Source organism: Rousettus aegyptiacus, unplaced genomic scaffold, assembly GCF_014176215.1.
Source record: "Rousettus aegyptiacus isolate mRouAeg1 unplaced genomic scaffold, mRouAeg1.p scaffold_m13_p_5, whole genome shotgun sequence".
In the NCBI taxonomy this organism is placed as follows: Eukaryota; Metazoa; Chordata; class Mammalia; order Chiroptera; family Pteropodidae; genus Rousettus; species Rousettus aegyptiacus.
Window position 1 is genome coordinate 113,010,797 of NW_023416308.1, and position 21,358 is coordinate 113,032,154.

The 21,358-nt window shown below is 51.8% G+C and overlaps 1 protein-coding gene across 3 annotated transcripts in view; it reads left to right on the forward strand.

Moving 5' to 3' along the window:
• Positions 1–10,545: 10,545 nt before the first annotated feature.
• DTX4 (deltex E3 ubiquitin ligase 4) overlaps positions 10,546–21,358 on the forward strand; it is a 30,060-nt gene continuing 19,247 nt past the window's right edge. Inside the window, exons 1-2 of one of the 3 annotated variants that reach the window (XM_036220539.1) lie at positions 10,546–11,243; positions 19,076–19,799. In XM_036220539.1, coding sequence (XP_036076432.1) covers positions 11,033–11,243; positions 19,076–19,799 — 935 coding nt within the window. In that variant the 5' untranslated portion in view covers positions 10,546–11,032. Of the gene's footprint in view, positions 11,244–12,800; positions 19,800–21,358 lie in introns of those variants that run through there. The other 2 variants (XM_016119013.2, XM_016119012.2) reach the window with 2 other exon arrangements.

Genomic DNA, 21,358 nt, shown 5'->3' on the forward strand with positions numbered 1-21,358 from the left:
TTTTGTGTGAACGAACATAAGTTTGCAACTCAATTGGGTAAATACCATGGAGGGTGATTACTGGGCTGTATGGTAAAATTATGTGTAACTTCTTTAAGTATCTGCCAAACTATCTTCCAATGTGGTTGTACCGTTTTGCATTCCCACCAGCAATGAAGAAGGGTTCATACTTCATATCCTCACCAGCATTTGGTATTTCCAGTTTTTTGGATTTTAGAGAAATTAATACCATCAGAATGCATGATATTCTACAGTGGATTATCGGACTTATTCATGAAATTGGGGTGGTCTTGGATGACCTAGCATATGTCTACATAGACAGTATCAGTCTAGATTCTGCCAGGAGAATAAAGCCACTGTAACTATTATAAGAATAAGGTTTTTAATAAGGAACGAGGGGTTGGATGAGTATGGGGAAGGGAGGAGCAGGGGAAGAGAAGAGCTGGAAGATGCAGCCAGAGGAGTCAGGCAAAGCATCGGAGGCGGGTAGAAGCGACTGATTGATGTGGGGAAATCAGAGAAGGTCCCGCCTCTTGTCATCATGATGGTAAAGTAGAAACTTTCAGAGTGGCTGCAAAGTTGCCGTGTCAGACACACCCTACAAGTAGGAGCTTGTGGAAATCTTATGCAGTCCTGTCTGAGTGCCACGATCTTTGAAGAGATAACGCCTACCACTTCATTTACACCTTCCCAGTTTCTTACGAGTTTTTCTCGTTTTTCTCGTTGACAAATGCTAACTCAGAACACACAAGGATTCTGGGAGAAAAGTAGGGGTGCTACTAAATTGACAATGGGCAACCAGCATATACACACATACAGTCCATGCGCATATACGAAATCGGAATTTGTCATTGTTAGGTCATAATGCAGTTCTCATAATGTGTACGTTGCAACTTTAGCTGATTACTGCAAGTCCTCTCCATGCTGTGCTGCAAATACATTATGCTATAAACAAATTCTATTCCCAGGTGTTTTTATTCAGCTGAAATATTCTGCCATGTTTAAGATCAGATGCCCTCACAGAGAAATATCAAGTAAAAAATGAGGCTAAGATCCAACACAAGTAGGGGAAAAAAGTTTTTTCCTGTTTCCTCTTGAAGCCTACTTCTATTCTGTCTTTGCTTATTTCCACATAGGAAAAAGCTTGAAACATGGCCTTTTTTAAAAAAAATTTCTCATTGCTACCTTCGTTTCTTTTCCAAAACATTTATTTCCTCATTTATCCTGTCTCGTCTTTTACGCTGAAACACAAACTCTGAATTCTCACATCAGCCCTGTGAGATGGGTACTTTCATTATCTGCATTTCACCAACGGGGAAACTGAGGCACAAAGCAGCCAAGGAACTCAGTCAAGCTTGTACACCTCTTGAGAAGCGGGGTGTGAATCCCAGGGAGTCTGGCATCAGGGCGCCTGCTCCTAACTCTTCTAACTCTTCTACACCGCCTCTCAAATGTAAGGTGGAAATGCTAATAATTCTTGGCAGGATTAAATGACGTACCCCAATTCCTTTTCCCCTTGTCCTTCAAACTCTCAAAGTGGTGACTTTATGAATTCTTGATTTGGGCTGGATGGGGAGAGTTGGTTTAAGGTCTGAAGAACATGTCTGATACTTTTTAGAGTTCCGACGGGACTGGGAGAAGGAGAGAGGGAGGGAAAAGGATGCGAAATTCTAAAGGTAGGAGAAAGGACAGTAGCTCTTTGGAATGTCTGACCTCTGATCAAACCCACTGGTCTTTTCTCAAGTTTCCTACAGGCTCTCCTTTTCACTTCTTAATCGTTATTCAGGAAAAGGCACTCTTTTATTTTGGCATACTGTCCTATAAGTTTCACCTATGCAAGATTCTCGCTACCACCATTGCAACACCAGCACCCCAAAGAAAGCCCAGAAGTTACCCCATTGTTGTCTGACCCTTTCCCCGCCTTAGTCCCTGACAACCCCTAGTCCTCTGTCTCGTTGGGCTTTTTACTCTTAGCTTTTTATGGCTTCTTGACTTTCCTTCCATCTTTCAAACCATTCCTCTCTCTTCTCTCCCTTAATAGTATCCAAATGTTCCCTCAGGTTCCCATCTCTAGTCTTCTTCATCCCTTTTTCTCCACTTGGCAATTACGGTTATTGTTTCGGCTTCCCTAGCATCTCTTTCTAGATCATCTTATGATGGTTATTTTCACCCCGATATTACTCAGAAGCACAAATGTGCAAGTCAAACTACTGAACACAGTCTCTTCAAACCCAACTTGTTAAAAACCCAGCCATGGAGAGTCCTCCCCTACCCCCCCCCCACACACACACCCCATCTGCCTCTTTCCCAGGATCTATTCTATTCACGGCTCCACCATCCCCACCACCTACCAGTCCAATGTCTTCGGAAGGATTTTGGGTCGCTCATCTCTCCCCATCGCCCATATCTATCTACACCGTCAACACGTCTCACTGAATTCGTGGCTCTCCCCAAACATGACACCTCCTCTCCAGTTCTTCATTTCTCTCGATTTTCTTTCATCTCTTCCATCGATAACGTGATCGTGGTAGTTAACATTGACACAGCGCTTTATACTTAGGGTCATGCTAAAACTTTAAACAGTCAACCAGAATTCAACTGTGCCGCAACCTCAGAGGGTAGAGATTGTCATCTCAGTTTTACGGATGAGAAAATAAGGCATCTAAGGTGGACAGTCATACTGAGCAGCGGGGTGAGTTTTGGGTCACAGGTGTCGCTCACTCCAGAACCTGAGTTAGAGCCACAGAGCTCACTGGAGAACCAACTGGAACCTGGAACTCCATCCAGATCACCAGGGGCCCTAAACTCAATTCTATCTCCTGGCTTCCCCTGGGAATAAAGTGTCAGAAGGTGTGAGGATCTGGAGCATCCTTCCTCCCCTTGCCATGCAGATTGCTGAAGGAACTGGACAAGATCAGCCACCCCTACCTTCGAGCCTATCATAACATGTCGAAGTGAATTATCTTCATGGCATTTTTGATCTCTGAACTTCAGAAATCCAGCGAGGACAGCACAGACATAAGGGGAGATATTAACCGGGGCTCTTCTGTGGGGCAGGGAGTGGGGATGTATTACTATTTAGGTTTCATAACAGGAAAAGTTAGAGGTTGCAGTGAGTTGGACTGTGTGCCCCAAAAAGATATGTCCAAGTCCTAGTATCTGTGAACGTGAATGTGACTCTTTTGGGAGACAGTCTTTGCAGGTGTAACGGAGTGAAGGTTCTCTAGATGAGACCAACCCAGATTTGGAGTGAGCCCTAAACCCAGTGACTGATGTCTTCATAAGGGGAAGGAGAGAAAGATCTGACCCACAATAAGACCTTGCGTGGGGGAAAAAATAGACGTCAAGATCTGAAAAGGCCTGAGATGGGTGGTGACCCAAAGGTCTGAGGACAAAAAAGACCAAGAAGCCCACCGGTTTCCCTCCAGGCTGGAACCCATTTCAAAACCAGGGCCTCATTTGGGTCCACCTCTCCCTTCTTACTTAGCAAAAGCCAACCTTAGTCACTTGTTTGGCAGCCCACAGGGTTCTCCAATTCCTTCATCTTCTCTGGCAAACCTCTGGATTTTCCACAGTGCTCACTGAAAGGAAACGTGACAGAATCGGCAATCGAGGAATGGGACCCCGTCTGCACTGCTTGGTACGGGCATTTGGGACCCTAAAACTTGAGGTGTCACGAGGGGCAAAGTGTGTGGAGAGGAGCGTGGAGCTCCCACGCCCTCTGCAGGAAAGGGGCGCGGCGCTCCCACGCCCCGAGCAGGGGTGCCGTTCTCCCAGCCACCTCCACGAGTTCACCAGCCACCCTCACTATGTGATGCCAATTGCTGCGGTTCAACCCTGAGCGAAGCAAAACATTAGAAGTTCGTTTGGTTGAACCCAAACCACTGCCAGCCGCTCAAAACCAAACATCTACGCACGTATTCACTCTAGTCCAGCTCCGGGTCCCTGTTTTCCCCGTCTACCCAAAACCTCAGCTGCTTTGGGAGAAAGAATGTAATTAGAGACGGAGCTAAGAGCATCGGGTCTACAGGGGTGACGAAAGGCCATACACAATGGTGTCCCCAAACCATTTCGCTGTCTCCTCGGAATAGTCCAGCCAAAATAATACAGAATCCACCCCCAACACACACACACACACACACACACACACACACACACACACACACACACACACACACACTCACTCACTCACCCAAAAGAAAGGGAAATCCCAGCGTTGGTTAAAGACAGGTAAGGGTCCAGGCACTCAGAGGCCATTTCCCGGTACAACATCGCCACCTGCTGGATGTGGCCAACAGTGCGCCCCTTCAAAACAAAGCCATGACCCGTTGCTAAATCGCGTTAAAACTGACTTCTAGACCCCAGGAGGTCTCTTCCACCTGGCGTTCCCTTTGTTGGGGTGGTTCAACTCAGACTCATCGACTAACAAAAAAGAAAGACCCAAAACGTCTCAACCCGGCCTTAGCGTCCTCTTGGATTTTACATGAAAAAAAAAAAAAATAGCAGTTGCCTTTCCTAGGGAAACTTTATTTCTTACTTAGTCACTTGGATTTTGTGTTTTTCCTCCAGGAAGGGGGTCACCGTGTCTTCCAATAGACAGAGTGAAATAAGATCATTTTAATTCAAGACTGTTATATAGTTCAAGTTCAACAAAAGTGACTTGAGACTGAGTCACAGAATGTTAGGGCTCTCTGTCCACCTCTGGCCTCTCCACTCTTACAGTTTAGCCCTCGGGGACTCCCACCCAACTGGAGGAGTATGCGTACTAGCGCCCCCTCCCTTATCAAGTCGCAAACTCCCAATTTTTATCTCATCAACCCTGTTAAGTTTTTAGCAAACTCTGCTCCACTCTTCGTTGCCTCACCCAGGCTGACGGGTGGGAGGAGGGGCATAAAAATCAGTGCAATCCTTAAGGATCTAAAGACTCTAGGAATAATGCTCTCTGTCGTACACGCATTTAACTTAGCAGACTGGCCCCCGCGAGAACCTAGTAAGTTCTCGAGAATGACAGCTGACGACCACAAAGTCCAACCAAGTGATAGATTCAGTCACTTGGGTGCCTGGTCTGCGGCCACGGAGGGGATGAATGTGTTCTTTTTCTGTCACCGTCAGATCAAGGGGACCATAGCCAGTTCAACTCACACAGAACAGACAACAGTATGTATTTTTTTTAGTTTGTAATATAGATAGAAAAGGTCTGGACTATTTGTACTTCCTACAGACCACCACCTCAACCCACGCTATCGAGGATATGCTAATCGGGCCAGATGAGCAAGAAGTGGCCAACACGGTAGAGGTCACGGTACACACACATTTCAGATGATGGCGATGGACGCTATGAAGAAGCGGAGGTCCTCTAAATCCGGGACATGCCGGGACACCTCGTCCAGAGTAAAAGATTGGTTACTGAATCTCTCATAGCTCGCCGTGAAGAAAGAAGAACTGCCTCCCTGGTTTCTGAAAGTAGCGTGTTCTATACTCAAGCATACTGCTTTAGCCCATTTACAGGCTGCCAGCTTTAAACGAGGCTTGGATCAGGAAGGTGTCTGCAGAAGATCCCGGCCATGGTGGAAAAAGCACCTCTACTGCTTGGACCATGCAGCCTAACTGACTCAATGGTATCAGAGGCATCAGACATGGGAAAAGATGCCACGTGGAGTTAATGGCAAGCCCGAATGGGAGAATCACAGTGCAGACGACTGTGATTCGGGAGCAAGGCCACGTCACTGGCAGTGGAAATATGTGCCTTTTTAATAACAACGACCAGCATGCTAGTGTCCTGGCAAAGATGGACACCTGCCTTGGGACATAAAGTGAGTGTGCATCCAGAACTGCCCGTTACGTGGTGGGTTCTGTCAGACTTACCAAGTCAGAATGTCAGGTGTGGCCAAACACCGTCTCTTATAATACGGAGGCGATTCACCCAGGACTGAGTATGAGCAGGTCAAAAGATCATAAGTGAGTTGCACGAGCTATGTGGAGAGCATCCCTGTGAAGACACCCACACTCTAATTCCTGGAACCTATGAGTATGTAGGTTACATGACAAATGTACGGCGTCTTTCATTGGCCATTTTAGCTCCTGAGCTCCCTGTTGGCCAAGACTGTTATATAGTTCAAATACAAGTTCAACACTTTGATAAAAGATCCATAGATCTCAGAAAACTGTTATACTCACGGTTATGGTTTATTGTAATAAAAGGATATTGATTAAAGTCAGCAAAGGCATGGGATTTATTCCAAGCAGGCAAGGCTGATTCAACATTAAAAATTTATCAATGTAATTCATCACATCCACAGGCTACAGAAGAAAAACCATGTGATCATGTCAATAGATGCAGGGGAAAAAGAATTTGACAAAATCCAACATCTCTTTATAAAAACTTCCAGCAAACTAGAAGGGGGACTTCCTCAAGCAGATAAAGAACATAGAAAAAAAAATACCTACAGTGAATATCATACTTCCCTGTGCGAAATGAGATGCTTTCCTGCTAAGGTCAGAAACAAGGCAAGGATGCCCATTTCCCTACTCTTGTCTAACACCAGACTAGAAGTCCTAGAGAATGAAATAAGATAAGAAAAGAAAGTAAAAGATACCAATTAGGGAAAAAGAAAGAAAGCTATCTTTGTTCACAGATGGCATGATCGTCTATGTACTATGTAGAAAATCCCAAAGAATCGAGAACAACAAAAACTGTAGCTAATTAGCAACTATAACAAAGTAATAAGACACACAGTTAATATACAAAAGTCGTTGCTTTCTTATACACCAGCAGTGAATAAATGGAATTTGAAATGTAAAACATAAAACCATTTACTTTTCCAACACTCAAAAGGGGAAATACTTAGGTGCAAATCTAACAAAATAAGTACAAGATCTATATGAGGAAAACTCTGACGAATGAAATAAAAGAAAATCTAAATAATTGAGAGATGTTCCATGTACCAGTAGAGGAAGACTCGATATTGTTGTCAGTTCTTCTCAAATTGATCTATAATCAGTGTAATGCCAATCGAAATCCCACCAAGTTATTTTGTAGATACTAACTGATACTAATGTTTATGAGATGTGGCAAATGACCCAGAAGAGCCAACACAATACTGAAGGAAAATAACAGAGTTGGAGGACCGGCACTTCCAAACTTCAGAATTTCAAAGCTGTTGTAATAAAGACAGTATGGTATTGGTGAGAAAATAGACAAGTGGGTCCATGGAACAGAAAAGAGATCCAAGAAACAGACCCACACAAATGTAGTCAACTGATCTTTGACGAAGGAACAAAGCAATACAATGGAGCAAAAGTAGTCTTTTTCACAAATGGTGCTAAGACAACTGGGCATCTCCATGTGCACGCACGTGCTCACACACACACAAATAAAAAGATAAATCTAGGTACAGGCTTTACGCCTTTCACAAAACTTAACTCAAAATGGATTAGAGACCTAAGTGTAAAACACAAAACTATGAAATTCCCAGGAGGCAACAAAGGAAAATCTAGGACACCTTGGATTTGGTGATGTCTTCCTAAATACGACATGGCATAATCCGTGAAAGAAAAAAATATGGTGTTGGACTTAAAATTGAAAACAATGCAGCTTCTGTCCATCTCTTTCTCTTGAGTAACGTTCATTGGTACCTGAACTACCTCCATGCTGTGAAGGAGGCAGTCAGCAACACTGACAAGGCCGTGGGCAGGTGCTTAGGCTGTAGCCCTAGCTGAGTTTCCAGGTGACAATCAGCGTCAAGGATTAGACATGTGGATGAGCAAGCCTGCGGATCATTCCAGCCCCAGCCATCTTCAAGCTGCCTTGAGCTCCGTGTGGAGCAGAGATTAGCTGTCCTCCCTGAGTCCTCCTTAAATTGCATATTTATGTGCAAAAGAAATGTTTGTTGCTTCTTTCAACAATTAGTTATAGGGCGCTTTGTAAATACAGAGCAATAGGTAACTGAGTAGGGGGTGGGAGGGATGACTTTTGTCTGTGAACGGTCCACAGAAAAAGAAGAGAGTGACTTTTTCATTGAAACTTGATGTTAAACAACTATGGCATTTTTTGAAGTATCATCAAAATATACCTTTGAACAGTTGAGACTGGCTTTATTCCAATCAGTCTTAATTAGCGAGGTTTTATTATAGTTCCCATATCACAAATTACAAATTGGGCACATCATTTGGTTAAAGATTATTCTGCCACTTATCAGTGAGAAGAGGAGGCAATTTGGGAGGTATGGTTTGTATATTAAAATTGAGTGTCTGAGGTTTTCATGCATGGTACAAATTATTTGAAATAAGGATTGTCTTGGAAGATCTAAGAAATATAAATATATTACTACTAGTACTATTGATGTATCATTATAAATTATTATTGCCAAGTGGGTTATTATGAATTATAAGTTCTAATAGCTCATCAAAAATACACATACATTATAACTGTAATTACTAAGGCCAAGTCATTTCAATAGTCGCACCTGCTTGCAGGTGAATCAAGTTTGACACAAACTCTCTCGCATGTTATTAAGCATTTATGTTTGTTCTGTTGTGATACTTTGCCATGATTAACATGCCAGCTACAGAAAGACCGGACACAAAATCAGGCTGAACATAGGTTAGAGCCAGTTTTTTCCTGCTTTCCACTCATCTTTCTAACAGCCTTTCTAACATCTGTTAATTACCCCCTTATCTTTTTCCACCTGGGAATTTCTTTTTTCGCTGGTCAGGTCCTGTTTTCTCTCTGATACTTCCTGCATCCCCTTAAATCACTACTGATAGTTTCTGGATTTACACTACCCAGACCACAAAAAAAGTCTCCAGATTTTCTTCATACCCTCTTCTCATGATGAGAAGTAAGAATTGTTCAATAAACTTTAGATTACCTTTTTCTTTAATTCTACTTTCGTTCTTCTGGAATACTCTAACCTGATTTTCTCCTTTCCCCTCTTTCTCACCGAGACACTTTGACATTGCCACATGCCTTGCCTGTTATTGCACAAGCTCCTTGCCATAAAACACGTGTTATTTATTTTGTGGGGAGCCCAAGTTGTGAATATCAATTTCCCCTCTGGCTAAATGTGTAACTTGGGACAAATTGCATAAATTCTCTAAGCCTTGTCATTTGTGAAATGGGAATAATAATGGCTCTTGGTGGGATTAATTGAAGTATCCTTTACTCCTTTTCTTTCTGTCCTTCGAACCCTAAAATTTGGTCTTTTAATGAAAGGTCTTGATCCAGTTGGATTGGGAGACTGAGGTTTCTGGCAGTCATGCTGGGGAGATTTTTTTAGGCAAAGTCACCGCTAGCAAGAACAAAACTCAGAGGTAGTCTCCAGCCTGGTGATTTGGGAGAGTCAAAAAAGAGCATGTATGATATTTTTTCTTTTTCTTCGGATGTGGAATTCTGTGAGAAGGGAGGTAAGGGATGAAAGAGATACAGAAAATACTAATGATGACAGAAAGGACAACTGTAATTCAAGGAAGCACAAGAAAGAGAGACAGAGAAAGCCGAACTTCCAAAACAAAAAAAAAGATTGTATGCTATTACGGAAGGAAATGATTGCTCCACAAAGATTCATAATCCCAGTCCCTAACGCATAATCTATTTTCATTTTTCCATATCCTACCCCGGATCTTAATCGTATACATTCATTGTTTTATGTGGTTGCAACTCAGCAAAACAAAGTTTGTGTTCTCAGTCAGTAACATGTACTTGCGAAGTCAACCTGCCCTTTCAGATTATTTTCCACACTAACTATTGATGACCAAAATAAATATGTCTAGCCTGTGTCTGTCCTAGCGTCTCATTATTTTGGTCACAGAAACCCTGCAGATAAAATCAATTTAGCATGTATCTCCTTGACTCTAGCGACGTCGAAGCAGGCCAGGAAAACCACATTTGCTCTCGACACAGCCGATACAAATCCATCATTCACCAAATTGCTGCATCCCTTTGGAAAGTGTCTCATTAGCAGAAGTTGGAGTTGAGCAGTATGTAGTGTGTGGCCATCGGCCGGTACACGGAGTCTTGGGCCAGCAGGGGGCGCGTGCGCTCCAGGGCAACGGCCCCCCCAATCGGGGGCGTGGCTCCGCATCCTTGACGGACAGCTGAGGATGCGGGGGGAAGATGAGGTAATAGCAGCCCGAGCACGGAGGGCGTCGGGGTGTGGACGCGCGTGTGTGCGTGAGTGTGAGTGTGCGAGTGCGTGCACGAGCCGGAGACACTGCGCGTCTCGGAGCTCGCGCTGCGGACCCCGGTCACGCTGTATTAGATCTTAAAAAGGGAATCCCGTTCCTGGGAGCGAGGCTGCAAAGTTGAGGCCGGGCGACAGCTGCGGTCCCGGGGGCCGGGTCATGGGGGGTCGCTTCTCGGCGCCTAGGGACTGGGGAACCCCCCGCAGGCCGGGTTTGCCTTAGCGCCCCGCTTGGGAGGGGCGATTCCTTCTGGAAGCGACTGAGCAGAGCCGCAGGGAGGGGGAGCTCTCGCCGAGGCGGCCACTGCGCTCGGTGCGGCCCGGGCGCGGGGAGGGAGGGAGGGGAGCGAGGGGAGGGGAGCGCAGCGTGCCATTCCGAGCGCGGGCGCGCGGCGGGTCCCACCCCGGCGACTGCAGAGCCCGAGGCGCAACTGGTGCGAGGGCTCGGTGCTCGCCTCGCCGTCAGCGCCAGCTCGCGGCCGCGGGGGTCTGGCCGCGCGCCCGCCGGGTGGCTTTGCAAGGCGGGGGCTTGTTTGCGGAGAGCCGGACATTTGCATGAAGCCACTCGACCCCACGGAGCAGCGGCTGCAGCGGCGGAGCCCGGCGGCGGCGGCGGCGGCGGCGGCGCGCGGTCGGAGCCAGGCGGCCCCGGTGCCCGGGCGCCGGTGGATGCGCGGCTGGGGAGCGGCCCATGGGCCGGAGCTGAGGCTGCCGCGGGCGTTGGGGCGCGGGGCGGGGGGCGCGGTCGAGGCCCGGAGGCGGCGGCGCAGGAGGAAGCGGAGGAGGGCGGGCGCGCCGCGCCCGGGAGCCGGACAGCGCAGCGCCGCCGCGGCCGCCGCCCCGGGCTCGCCATGCTCCTGGCCTCGGCCGTGGTGGTCTGGGAATGGCTGAACGAGCACGGCCGCTGGCGTCCCTACAGCCCGGCCGTGAGCCACCACATCGAGGCGGTGGTCCGCGCCGGCCCCCGCGCCGGGGGCAGCGTGGTGCTGGGCCAGGTGGACAGCCGGCTCGCGCCCTACATCATCGACCTGCAGTCCATGAACCAGTTCCGCCAGGACACGGGTGAGCCGGCCGCCCCTGCCCCGCCCGCGCGCACCTCCCCTCCCTGCCCCGAGGTCTCCCGCCGGGCGAGCCCCCCGGGGCCCACCCGGTCCGCACCCCGGCGTCACCCACCCGGAGGTGGTCGCGGAGGGGGCGCTTTCCTCCCCACCACCTTTAGAGAAGCCCTGCCATAAACGTCCGCGCGATTAGCATCCGTGTTACGGTTATGCAAACGCGGCTACCCCCCTGACCCTAACAACAGCCTCCCTCCACCCCCGCCGTTATACGTCCCCTTTTAAGCGCTCGGTGGCCTCGCGCCTTCCACTGTGGAAATTCTGGGGGTGCCCCGCCCACAAGCAATCCCAGCCCGGGGCAAAGGCTTCCTGCTCCCATTGCCCACACGGCGGCTGACCCCGCTTTGCCCCAAGCACCCTTGGGCCTGCCGCATGCCCCCCCCACCCCCCACCCCGCTGCCTCCCCACGCGGGGTCCTGGGGGTGGGAACTGAGGGAGGAAGCAGGGGCTGCCCGGAGGCTCTAGCTGCCGTCTCGAGTGGAAAAAGCTGGGGTGCCTGGGAGGAGAGGCCGGAGTTGGGGGATTCCGGAGCTCGAAGCACCCCGGATGCTGTGGGTTGGGACTGCTGAAGCAACAGGCCGGAGCCGACCGAGAGCGGAGGGGGAGGGACGCGGCTTCGCACCGCCTGGCGGCGACGCCGCTGCTCCCTTTGTGCGCGGGGGAGGAGGCGGATTCCTAAGGAGAAGCGGCCGCGAGCTTCCTCCGGGAACCCTCGCCTCTGGGGCCCTCTGGCTTCCCAGAGCGCTACGCTCGCGTCTTCGCGTGACGAGCCGGTCGCCACTGCAGCCACCACGATCTCACTTTCCAGACGAGCAGCTTTCCCATCAGAGCGAGAAAGAGAGCTTACAGGGAGGAGGTCGGGGGGTGCTGGCCCTGGGCGGGAGGCGCGGGGCGGAGCTGCGTGTCTGTGCGCGGCCCGGTGTGCCTAGGCTTCACCGATGACTTGGGACAAGCCTGTCTCCCCTTCGTGTCCTCAGCAGGGGGGGTCGGGGCTTGTTTCTGGCTTTCTGGCTGGGGCTCCCCATGAGTGTGACTGGAGGAGCTGGAGAGGCAGGTGTCGGGAGGAGGGACTACCCAGGATGACGGCGAGAGTCCCAGAAGGTCCGGCAACAGCTGTGGGAGCAGGGCGTCTAAGCCCCTCGGAAAACCCCACATCCTGTGGGCTAATTAGGATTGTCATGGGAAAGGGGTATCTTTCCGCTCTCATGCCCCCGTCTTTAGTCACGACTCCCAACAACCTCTTTGCCAAGGACTTTGCAGACACTGGGCGAATGAGCAAAGTTTTCTGGGGGAAACCTTCCAGAAGTGTTAACCCGGTCCGGAGGGGCTTAAACCTCGGTGGAAAGGGCGGGGGGGGGGGGGGGTGGCGGTGGCGGGAGGCAGAGCTGAGAGTGACAGGAGAAGGCGGAACGAGGAAGACCTGGGGAGAAGGAGAAAGAGGATTAAGCGCGGCCGCGGGGCAGGGAGGGAGGGAATGTGTGCAGTCTGGAGAGGGCTGGAGGAGGCGAGGGTGGAGGGCGGACTGGGGGGCGGAATGTGCGCCCGCAGAGGGGCACAGCTGAGCCTGGAGGTGGGATCGGGGAGACCAGCCCTTAGGACACCTGACAGGGAATTCCAGTCCTGCTCAAAATAAACGGGCGGCTGTGAGCTTTGCTATTCGAAATGAAATCTCCGCAGCAGATGGAGAAACCATGCTGCTGACACAAGGGTCCCGGCCCTTGTCCGCATTTGGGAAGGGAGAGAGTTTAGTCCGTGCTAAGGGGTATCTACGATGGGCATGGTACCTTGGGAGCGCCATGGCCTGGGGGATGGGGGGTCCTTTCCACAGAAATGAACTTCTGGGGAAACCGGGTTGAAGGACAGAAGCTAGATATCTCCCCCAGGGCCGGTCACTCTGCCCTGAGGACAGCCTGGCCACTGCCTGGTGGCTAGCAGGTTAGTCCAAGGCCAGCCACCAGGACCTCAGGGCTGAGTGCCAGGGGTCGCCTCAGATTTTCGACCTGGCCCCCCCGGATCATTTTAAACGCGGCCTCGGGGGGTGTTTCGCAGTCCTGTCTGTCCTGGAGGCACACATTCCCATGACCAAGGCTTCGCTCCCTCATTCCGGTGGTCGGGTACCGAGGACCTCCCTCCTCCGTGCCAGGCCCTGTGCTGGGTGCTGGCAGCATTGGGCCGAATTCCCAGGAATGCCGGGTCTGTCGCAGAGCTTGTCAAAGTAGAATAGGATCTCTGGGTTTCTGGGCTCGGAGCCCCCTCTTCGTCCTTCCCTGCCAACAGACAGAGTTCCTCTCAATATAGCTCATTGACGAGGAGGTGGCAGGCTAGGAACTTTAAACTACTGGCTCCCAGGCAACCTCAGCCAAGCCCTGGCAATGTTTAATTAAATTACCCACCGTCTCTCTTTCTCTCAATCCCCTACCCCTGGCACCCCCCCTCCCCACCACCACCAACTCAAGCCACAGTTTGAAGCTGGGAACCAGAAACATCCCCATAAACAAAAGAGAGCTGGAAGTCCCCTGCCTAGAGGCGATTCCTCTCTTTTTTCGTTGGCTCTTCCATGCGGGGACATTTCCTGATGTGGGAGCTTTGTTGTCGTTTTTTTTGTTTTGTTTTGTTTTGTTTTTTTCAGAAGTTGCCTGCCCTGCTGCTGAGGGGGTCCTCAGACTGCCTGCCCCCTTGGGCTCCCATCTCATCCAGCCTGTCTCCAGGGAGATGTCTAGGAGGTTGCAGACACCCTCTGCCAGCCTCTGTTTGCCCTGGGCCCTTTGTCCCCCAGACTACCTCCCAGTCTGAGCTTATTTGCATGCTAGGCTGGTCTCCTCTGTGGCATTTTGGGCTAGAGAATCTGGAGGAAGGGAAGAGACAGGAAAGACAGAGGCGACTGAGTCTCGGCTGCTTCCAAAAGCCTTAGTTGGTTCCTCTCCACCTACGGTCATTTACCTTGACTGGGCTGACCTTTTCCTGTTGTAGGGCAGGGACTGGAGCATCATTTCCCCCTGTGTCTTCCAACACACCTGCTCACTGCCCTCTCCAGGGCCCCAGCATCGGGATAGGGGAAGACCCAGACTGGGAAGGGGAGACATGACGGGCTCTCATCCTGGACTCGTTGGCTTCTGGCGTGACCTCGAGCAAGGCCCTCAGCTGCTCAGGCCTCGTTTTCCTCTGTAGAATGAAGAGCAGCCTTACGATTCCCTCTGGCTCCCATCTTCCCATCATGCACATGGGCAGGTGAATGCATCTGGCCCCTGCAACGGTGAGGATGCCACTTAGAAGTGGCATGGTGTGAGGGAGGGACCTTTCCAGCTCAGAGTTTTCTGTGCAACTCTGGCCTCTCTTATGGCTTTAATGCGGTGAGGGGGTCGGGTGGAGAGAGATGAAAAGCTCTGACAGGAGCTGATTTTCAGCCCCCCTTCCTCCCAAAAAGAAACCCGTCTGTCCTTCACGAGCACAGGAACGGAGGAGGCAAAGGCCGGGGAGTATGAAAGACCTTTGGTTGTGTCCATTTTATAGGAAAGGAAGCAAGTCGAAATAGAGTAAGTCGCTCGGAGGTCTACAGCTAGTTGACGGTGGAGCTGAGGTTCCCAGTTAAATGCTCCATACTCTGCTCCTGCATGGGGTGAGCATGCGTGGACGCCTCCTTCGTGCAGGCCCGGTGCCAGGCGCGTGGGGGTAGCGATAACCAGCACCGAAGTCTTCGCCATCCTGGAACATTCTAGCGGGGGAGAGGGGTTGCGGGTAAAAGGGGCGGGGATTATGAGGCAGGATGTGGGTGAAACGCCCTAGAGACCTCACGTCACACCTGAAAGGGGTCGTCTCCCATTCCCCAGGAGCCAAACCATCTTGAGTGCTCTGGAGAGCAGGTGTTCGGGTTGCCAGAAAAAAAAGTGATTTTTCTTTCTCGTTCTTCCTTCTGTATACCATTAGAGGCCTCTTCCTTGGGTCACTGCACCTTGGGACCAAATGGGTTTCCTCGGATCATCTAGTCCATCGTCCTGATGACAGAAAGGTCTGGGACGGGTCCAGACGGAGTGGACCCTGGGAACAGTCAGACAGACCCCCACCATCTCTCTCGTTGCACATCTTTGGTCTGAGGTCTGCTCCTGTCGCCGAATAAGCTGCTAGGGCTGAGCTTAACTCGCTGCTTTTCCCTCCCAAACCCAGCTCTTCCTCTTGACACCCCGCCTGTTAACCCTTCTGGTAGCCCTTTTACCGCTGGCCCATGGTCAAGGCCTGAGGACTCTTTGACCCATTCCGTCATTCAGAATCTTATTCGGGTGCCCAGGATGTTCAGGCACGTAGAGCACGTGACCCGGCAGTTGGAACGTCAGGGTGTGCATGATGAAGACTCAGGGCGGGCTCGCATGCAGATTCCCGGGCCCAGTCCCTGGAGACACTGACCCCCAGGGCTGAGGGGCACCGCCGCTTTGTAGCCCAGGAGATTCTGAAGCGGGCGACCCTGGAACCGCTCTGGGGAAGCGTTCGGCCGCTCAAGGTCAAGTTGTGCCCGTCTCCTCTCTGTAGGCTTTCTCCACCTCCTTTCATTTTCACTCCCGGCACCGTCCTTTCTTCTCACGTAGAACTAACTAACAGAGCAGCTTTGGTCTTGTCACTACTCTGTGTCGCAAACTTCACTGGCTCCTCGTTACCCACAAATAAAACCCGCCACAGCCTGGCGGTCTAGACCCTCTGCGCTCCGGCTCCACGTACCTTTCCAGGTTTATCTTCCTCCATGCCTTATACTTTCCTCTACACCTGACAGACCCACGTCTGCTTTAACCTCACGCATCCCCTCGGAGTCCCCTGACACGCCGCCCCAACCATGCACGAGGTCCCTTCAACCGCAACGCCCTCCTTTGCCGTTTTTGCCTATTGAAATTCTGCTTATCGTTCAGGTCTTGTGCTGTTTGTCATCCATTTTTTGAAATGGTCACCAAACCATCATTAATTACTTCATTTACTTAATCGATATTTACTGAGCCCATAGGACATGCCAGGTACAGGAGGTACAGCCATGGGCAGACACACCTGGATGGACACCCATGCTCCTGGGATTGGGGGGCCACTGAGGAGAAATATTCAGCAAATCGATCACAGAGAGAAGTGTGTAACGGCACATGAAGATAAATAGGAACGGGAACTTGACCTGAAGGATGGGTAGTGAAGAGGATGAGCTTGTGAGAAGGGACCAGCATTGTGAAAAGGTCCAGAGAAGCACGGGCAGTAGGCAGAGACTGAAGGAGGCCAGGGTGGCAGAAACGTTGGCAGAGTCTATTACGTGTGAGGGGGCCACAGAGGTTGGCGGATGGAGGGGACCTCCGTCCTGACCTCAGGGGGTCGTAGAAAGGATGTAAGCACAGTGGGAACGTGGTCAGATTCTCAGCCAACGTGCGTTTTATTGGTAGCTTGCTTGTGGCCATTCTGCCTCTTAGTCAGTCATCGGCACACCTGTCTCGTGTTAGACTGTAAGCTGCTTGAAGGGCGCCTGGAGCAGCTAGCGAGCGCTCAGCAATATGCGAGAAATGATGACATGCCAAAATGCCGACGCAGTCAGAAGTCATCAGTCACAGCACGTTAGGAAGCCCTCGTTACCGCCGGTCACTGCAGTGGGCGGCGGTGCAAGGAGCTGTCCTGCGGTGTTCGCTGTGCCTCCACTGAGGGCTCCGGTGTGAAAAATACTGTGATGCTGGTGTCCCGAAGGTGGGGCCCGGACTGGGAGAACCTTTCAAGACGGGGATGGCAAACAGCATCAGGAGACTTTCGCTAAGTAAAAATGGCAAGGAGGGTATTTCAGTAGAAGGGACCTGGCGAATAGGGGAGGTCACAAGCACGGAAGACGACGGACCTGGAAAGGTGTGTCGGAGCCACAGCAAAGTCTCCAGAAGTTCTGGGGCAATTCTCCGGCATCTGGGACTGGCGGCACTTGCAAACATGCCTTTCAAACACGTCTGTGAGAATTGGTCAAACACAATGTCCCTGCTATCCTGGGAAAAACACAATGTCATTTAAGCTCTCTAAATTTAATTTCTTCATCTCTAAAAGATGTTTCATAGGATTGCTTGCCATGAAGTCTGTGTGATCTGAGATAGGCAAAAATGCTTTCTAAATAATATTGTACAAATGTAAGTTTTATGTATAAACTCTCCTTTTCCTCCTCCTCCTCCCCCCAATACATACACACAGCATCCCCTGAACTAAACTTTCCCGTAGTCCTCCATCCTGCTTAGACGTCTAATACAAAATAAATTACAACCATAATCACCAACTTGCCATGTGACAGGTGTTATTTCAGTGCTTTATCGTCATTCCTGCATCTAATCCAAATTCACCCATCGAAGTAGCTATCCGAACAGATGAGGAAACTGAGGCTTGATCACGCAGCTGGAAGGGACGGAGCCTCCGCTGTGGGACACAAAGCTTGTCCTCTTTGTTCCCCAGGGAGCTGGCTGCTTAGGAAGGAAATGGAGGCCAACCAGGGGACTATTGCCCCCCTTTCCTCCCGTCCTCCACGTCCCCTGCAGAGGGCCTGGTGCTGAATAGGGGATTGTTCTGCCTCTCCCTCCTGCCTCTGCATGTTGATGTTTTGGGTCATTAGGGGCTTGGAGACGGGGTGGGGGGCAGGTTATGACCCCGGCAAAGGCCTGAATAGCCATTGTTCCTTTTCTTCCCCCCTTGAATGGGATTCTGTCCCAAGTCTTGGTGTCTCCCTCTGGGTCAGAGGAAGGGTGAGTCAGAGGCCGGAGAAGGGGAGCCTTTTCCCACCACGTTGATGGATGGAGCTCAGGCAGACAGATTCGGAGCCTCCTCGGAGCTCCCTGGCCTCCCCACCTGCCTTGGACCAGGTGTCCTCAGCCTCAGTGATGATACCTTGAAATGAGCTGTGGTCTGGCCACGGATGGGGCGGGTAGAGGAGAAGACAGTTACGGGCTTCATTTTCCCTTCGGTCCTGCAGGCTCACTTCCGCCGTACCCTTCTCCTACCGAAACCCTGTCCCAGGCCCCCCGCCCCAGCAGGACTACAAAGATTAAGATGACCCTCTCTTTTGGAGGCTTTGAGCTTCTTGAAAGGCAGACATCTGATAAACAGAAAAGTATTTTTTATGACCATTATTCTCGATACGAGAGTCGATGATGGGAAATTTGAGAGAATGCTCTCAATCTGATTTCTCTTCTCAAAGTCATAATACACCAGCTCAGTCACCACCGCCTCTGGGCAGCATTCCTGGATAGAGGCAGAGTCTTCCTCCGCCCTCTCCGTTCCCATGGCCCTGTGTCCTTTTCCTCCATAATCCTTGGGGCAGGGACATTAAGGGACAGGGGAGAAGGGATATTATATTCGAGGGCTTCATGTGCCGCAGGGCATAGGAGAAATCCAGGACCTGGGAAACACAAATGCATGTTCGTTGAATGAATATGTGAGTCACGATTAACTTTCACAAAGACTCGGCAAAGACGTGATTGTTCTGTTTCTGAGGGATGACAAGGAGGCTGAGGAATCCACATGAGCTAGTAAGTGGACAAACTGGGCTGCAGACCAAGGCGTGTGGAGCCGAAACCAGGAGGTGCTCCTTCTGGTACTGGCCCCGTTTGCACGGGTCTCCCTTGGAACGCCCCGTTTTACCCTGGTGTGACCGCAGCCTCCTGGAAGGCGGGAATGAGTTGAGTCTCGTGCAAAGCTGCTGTCTCCGCCGCATGCAGGAGGATTCGTTTAATGTTTACTTATTAACGAAACACAATTCGAGTTTATTCCTTGCTGACCCTCTGCTGTGTCCCGCTCCGGCAGGGACCCTCCGCCCGGTTCGCCGCAACTACTATGACCCGTCCTCGGCCCCCGGGAAGGGCGTGGTGTGGGAGTGGGAGAACGACAACGGCTCCTGGACGCCCTACGACATGGAAGTGGGCATCACCATCCAGCACGCCTACGAGAAGCAGCACCCCTGGATCGACCTCACTTCCATCGGCTTCAGCTACGTCATCGACTTCAGCACCATGGGCCAGATCAACCGGCAGACCCAGCGCCAGCGCCGCGTGCGCCGGCGTCTCGACCTCATCTACCCGATGGTCACGAGCTCCTTGCCCAAGGCCCAGTCCTGGCCGGCCAACCCCGGGTCGGCCGCCTCGCCCCCCGGCCCGCCCTGCTCCTGCCCGCAGTGCGTCCTGGTGATGAGCGTCAAGGCGGCCGTGGTCAACGGGAGCGCCGGGCCCCTGCAGCCCCCCGCGGCCCGCAAGAACGTGGCCCCATCCGGAGTGGTCAAGCTGCCCCCGCCACCAGGCCCGGGGACCAAGCCACTGGACAGCACAGGCACCATTCGAGGCCCGATAAAGAGCGCCCCGTCACAGCCCATCCGGCGACAAGCCTCCGGCACGCCGGCAGGGGCGACCGCGGGCTCTCCCGCCAGCCCCCCGGGAGCCAGCGTCAAGACGGGAAGGGTGGCCCTGGCGACTTTGAACCGAACCAACCTGCAGCGACTGGCCATCGCCCAGTCCCGGGTGCTGATCGCCTCTGGGTAGGTGCTTCCACGGCCGGCGCCCCCAGCGGGCAGGGGGCGATGGGGGGTGGATAGCACCTGCGGGCTCGCCTCCCCCGCAGAGATGGAGGAGGGGCTGCCCCGACTTCCGCTCTGGTCCTCTGCCCCCCTGGCTGCAGGTGGAAGGCGGAGCCTTGTGGTAGATGAGGGAGGATGATTTAGCCTTTGGGGGCCACAGTTGGGGGGGGGGGGTCAGTACTTGGTAATGACCAGCGACATTCATTGCACTGCCACCATGTTGTAGTTTGGGGGCTTTATGGCCTCATTTCATCGTTACGGCAGCTCTGCGAAGCAGGCATTTCGATCCCGTTTTACACATGAGGACATGAGAAGTTCGCTTGCTCAGGGGCACGGAGCTAGTCGTGGGCAGAGACCCGGAGTCACGCTCTAGGAAGGGTGACGTCAGAGCCAGACTTTCTGACCCGGCGGGGTCAGAATATGCACCACAGTGCCTGGCATACAGTAGGTGCCAAATAAGGGTTTGTCTCTTTCCTCTGGTCTCTCTGGAAACTGGAGGGGCCCCAGTCCCGTGCTCTGTAAAGGTGAAAACAGGTGAGTTACAAGGGAAGCACTGCAGGGTTCCAGAAGGAGCACCTCCTGGTTTGCAGTCAAGACATCTCGGTGTGTGGCTGAGCTTGGGCCCTTACCGGCTCACATGGATTGCTCAGCCTCCTCCTCAGCCCTCAGCCCATAGCAGTGAGTACTTACCGTGTGCCGGACGCTTTCCGTGTCTTGTCTGTTGCTTCTGGGACAACCTGGTGATGTTGTAGGTTCTGCGATTATTGCTTTTTAGGATCTGCTTGGTCTACCCGATCATAGAATGAGAGAGACCCAGGCCCACGGGGGACCCACCACTTCTGCCTGCCAGCGCCTGGTTTTTTGTGAGATCGGCCTCCCAGTCTTCCCTTTCTTCAGAGGGGCCTGGCCCTGCCTGCAGCCCCCGAGTCCCCGGCGGTAGGTAGTGTTAGGGTGGACACCTGAATGTGAAATTCAGGCCGTCCAGAGGGGTTCTCTGCACGTAGAGACCCAGCGCTGGGAGGAGACAGGAAGGAGGGTCAGCTACGGACCGCCCCAAGGGTAAGCCACAGACTCCGTACAATGTCCTTGTGTGAGACGTGGAGGTCACCGCGCTTGCCCCGACCGCCCCACTCAGGGAGCTTACCCCTTTACGGTTTGTCAGGTGCACTTGGCGGCCTTATCCCATTCCCTTACCTTGTGATGCAAGTGGCAGGCATGGCACTTAGCTCAGAAATAACTCCCCGAGGGGAGCCACAGAGCTGTGTGCTACCACGTTAGGGCCTGGGACCCAGGTGTTGGTCTCCTGGTCCACGGCTGTTTGTGCTCAAACCCACCTCCTCATTGTACGCAAAGGCCATTTATAAATAAATGGTCAAGTGCCAGTCAGAAGCGTGGGACTTTCATATGACTTCCTCCAAGCAGTCAGAAGTATTCGGGAGTATCTGGTACCTGAAAGTCCCTCTGCTCAATTTCTCCACAGTCACACCATGGCATCCCTGGGCCTCGGACAGAGTTCAGGG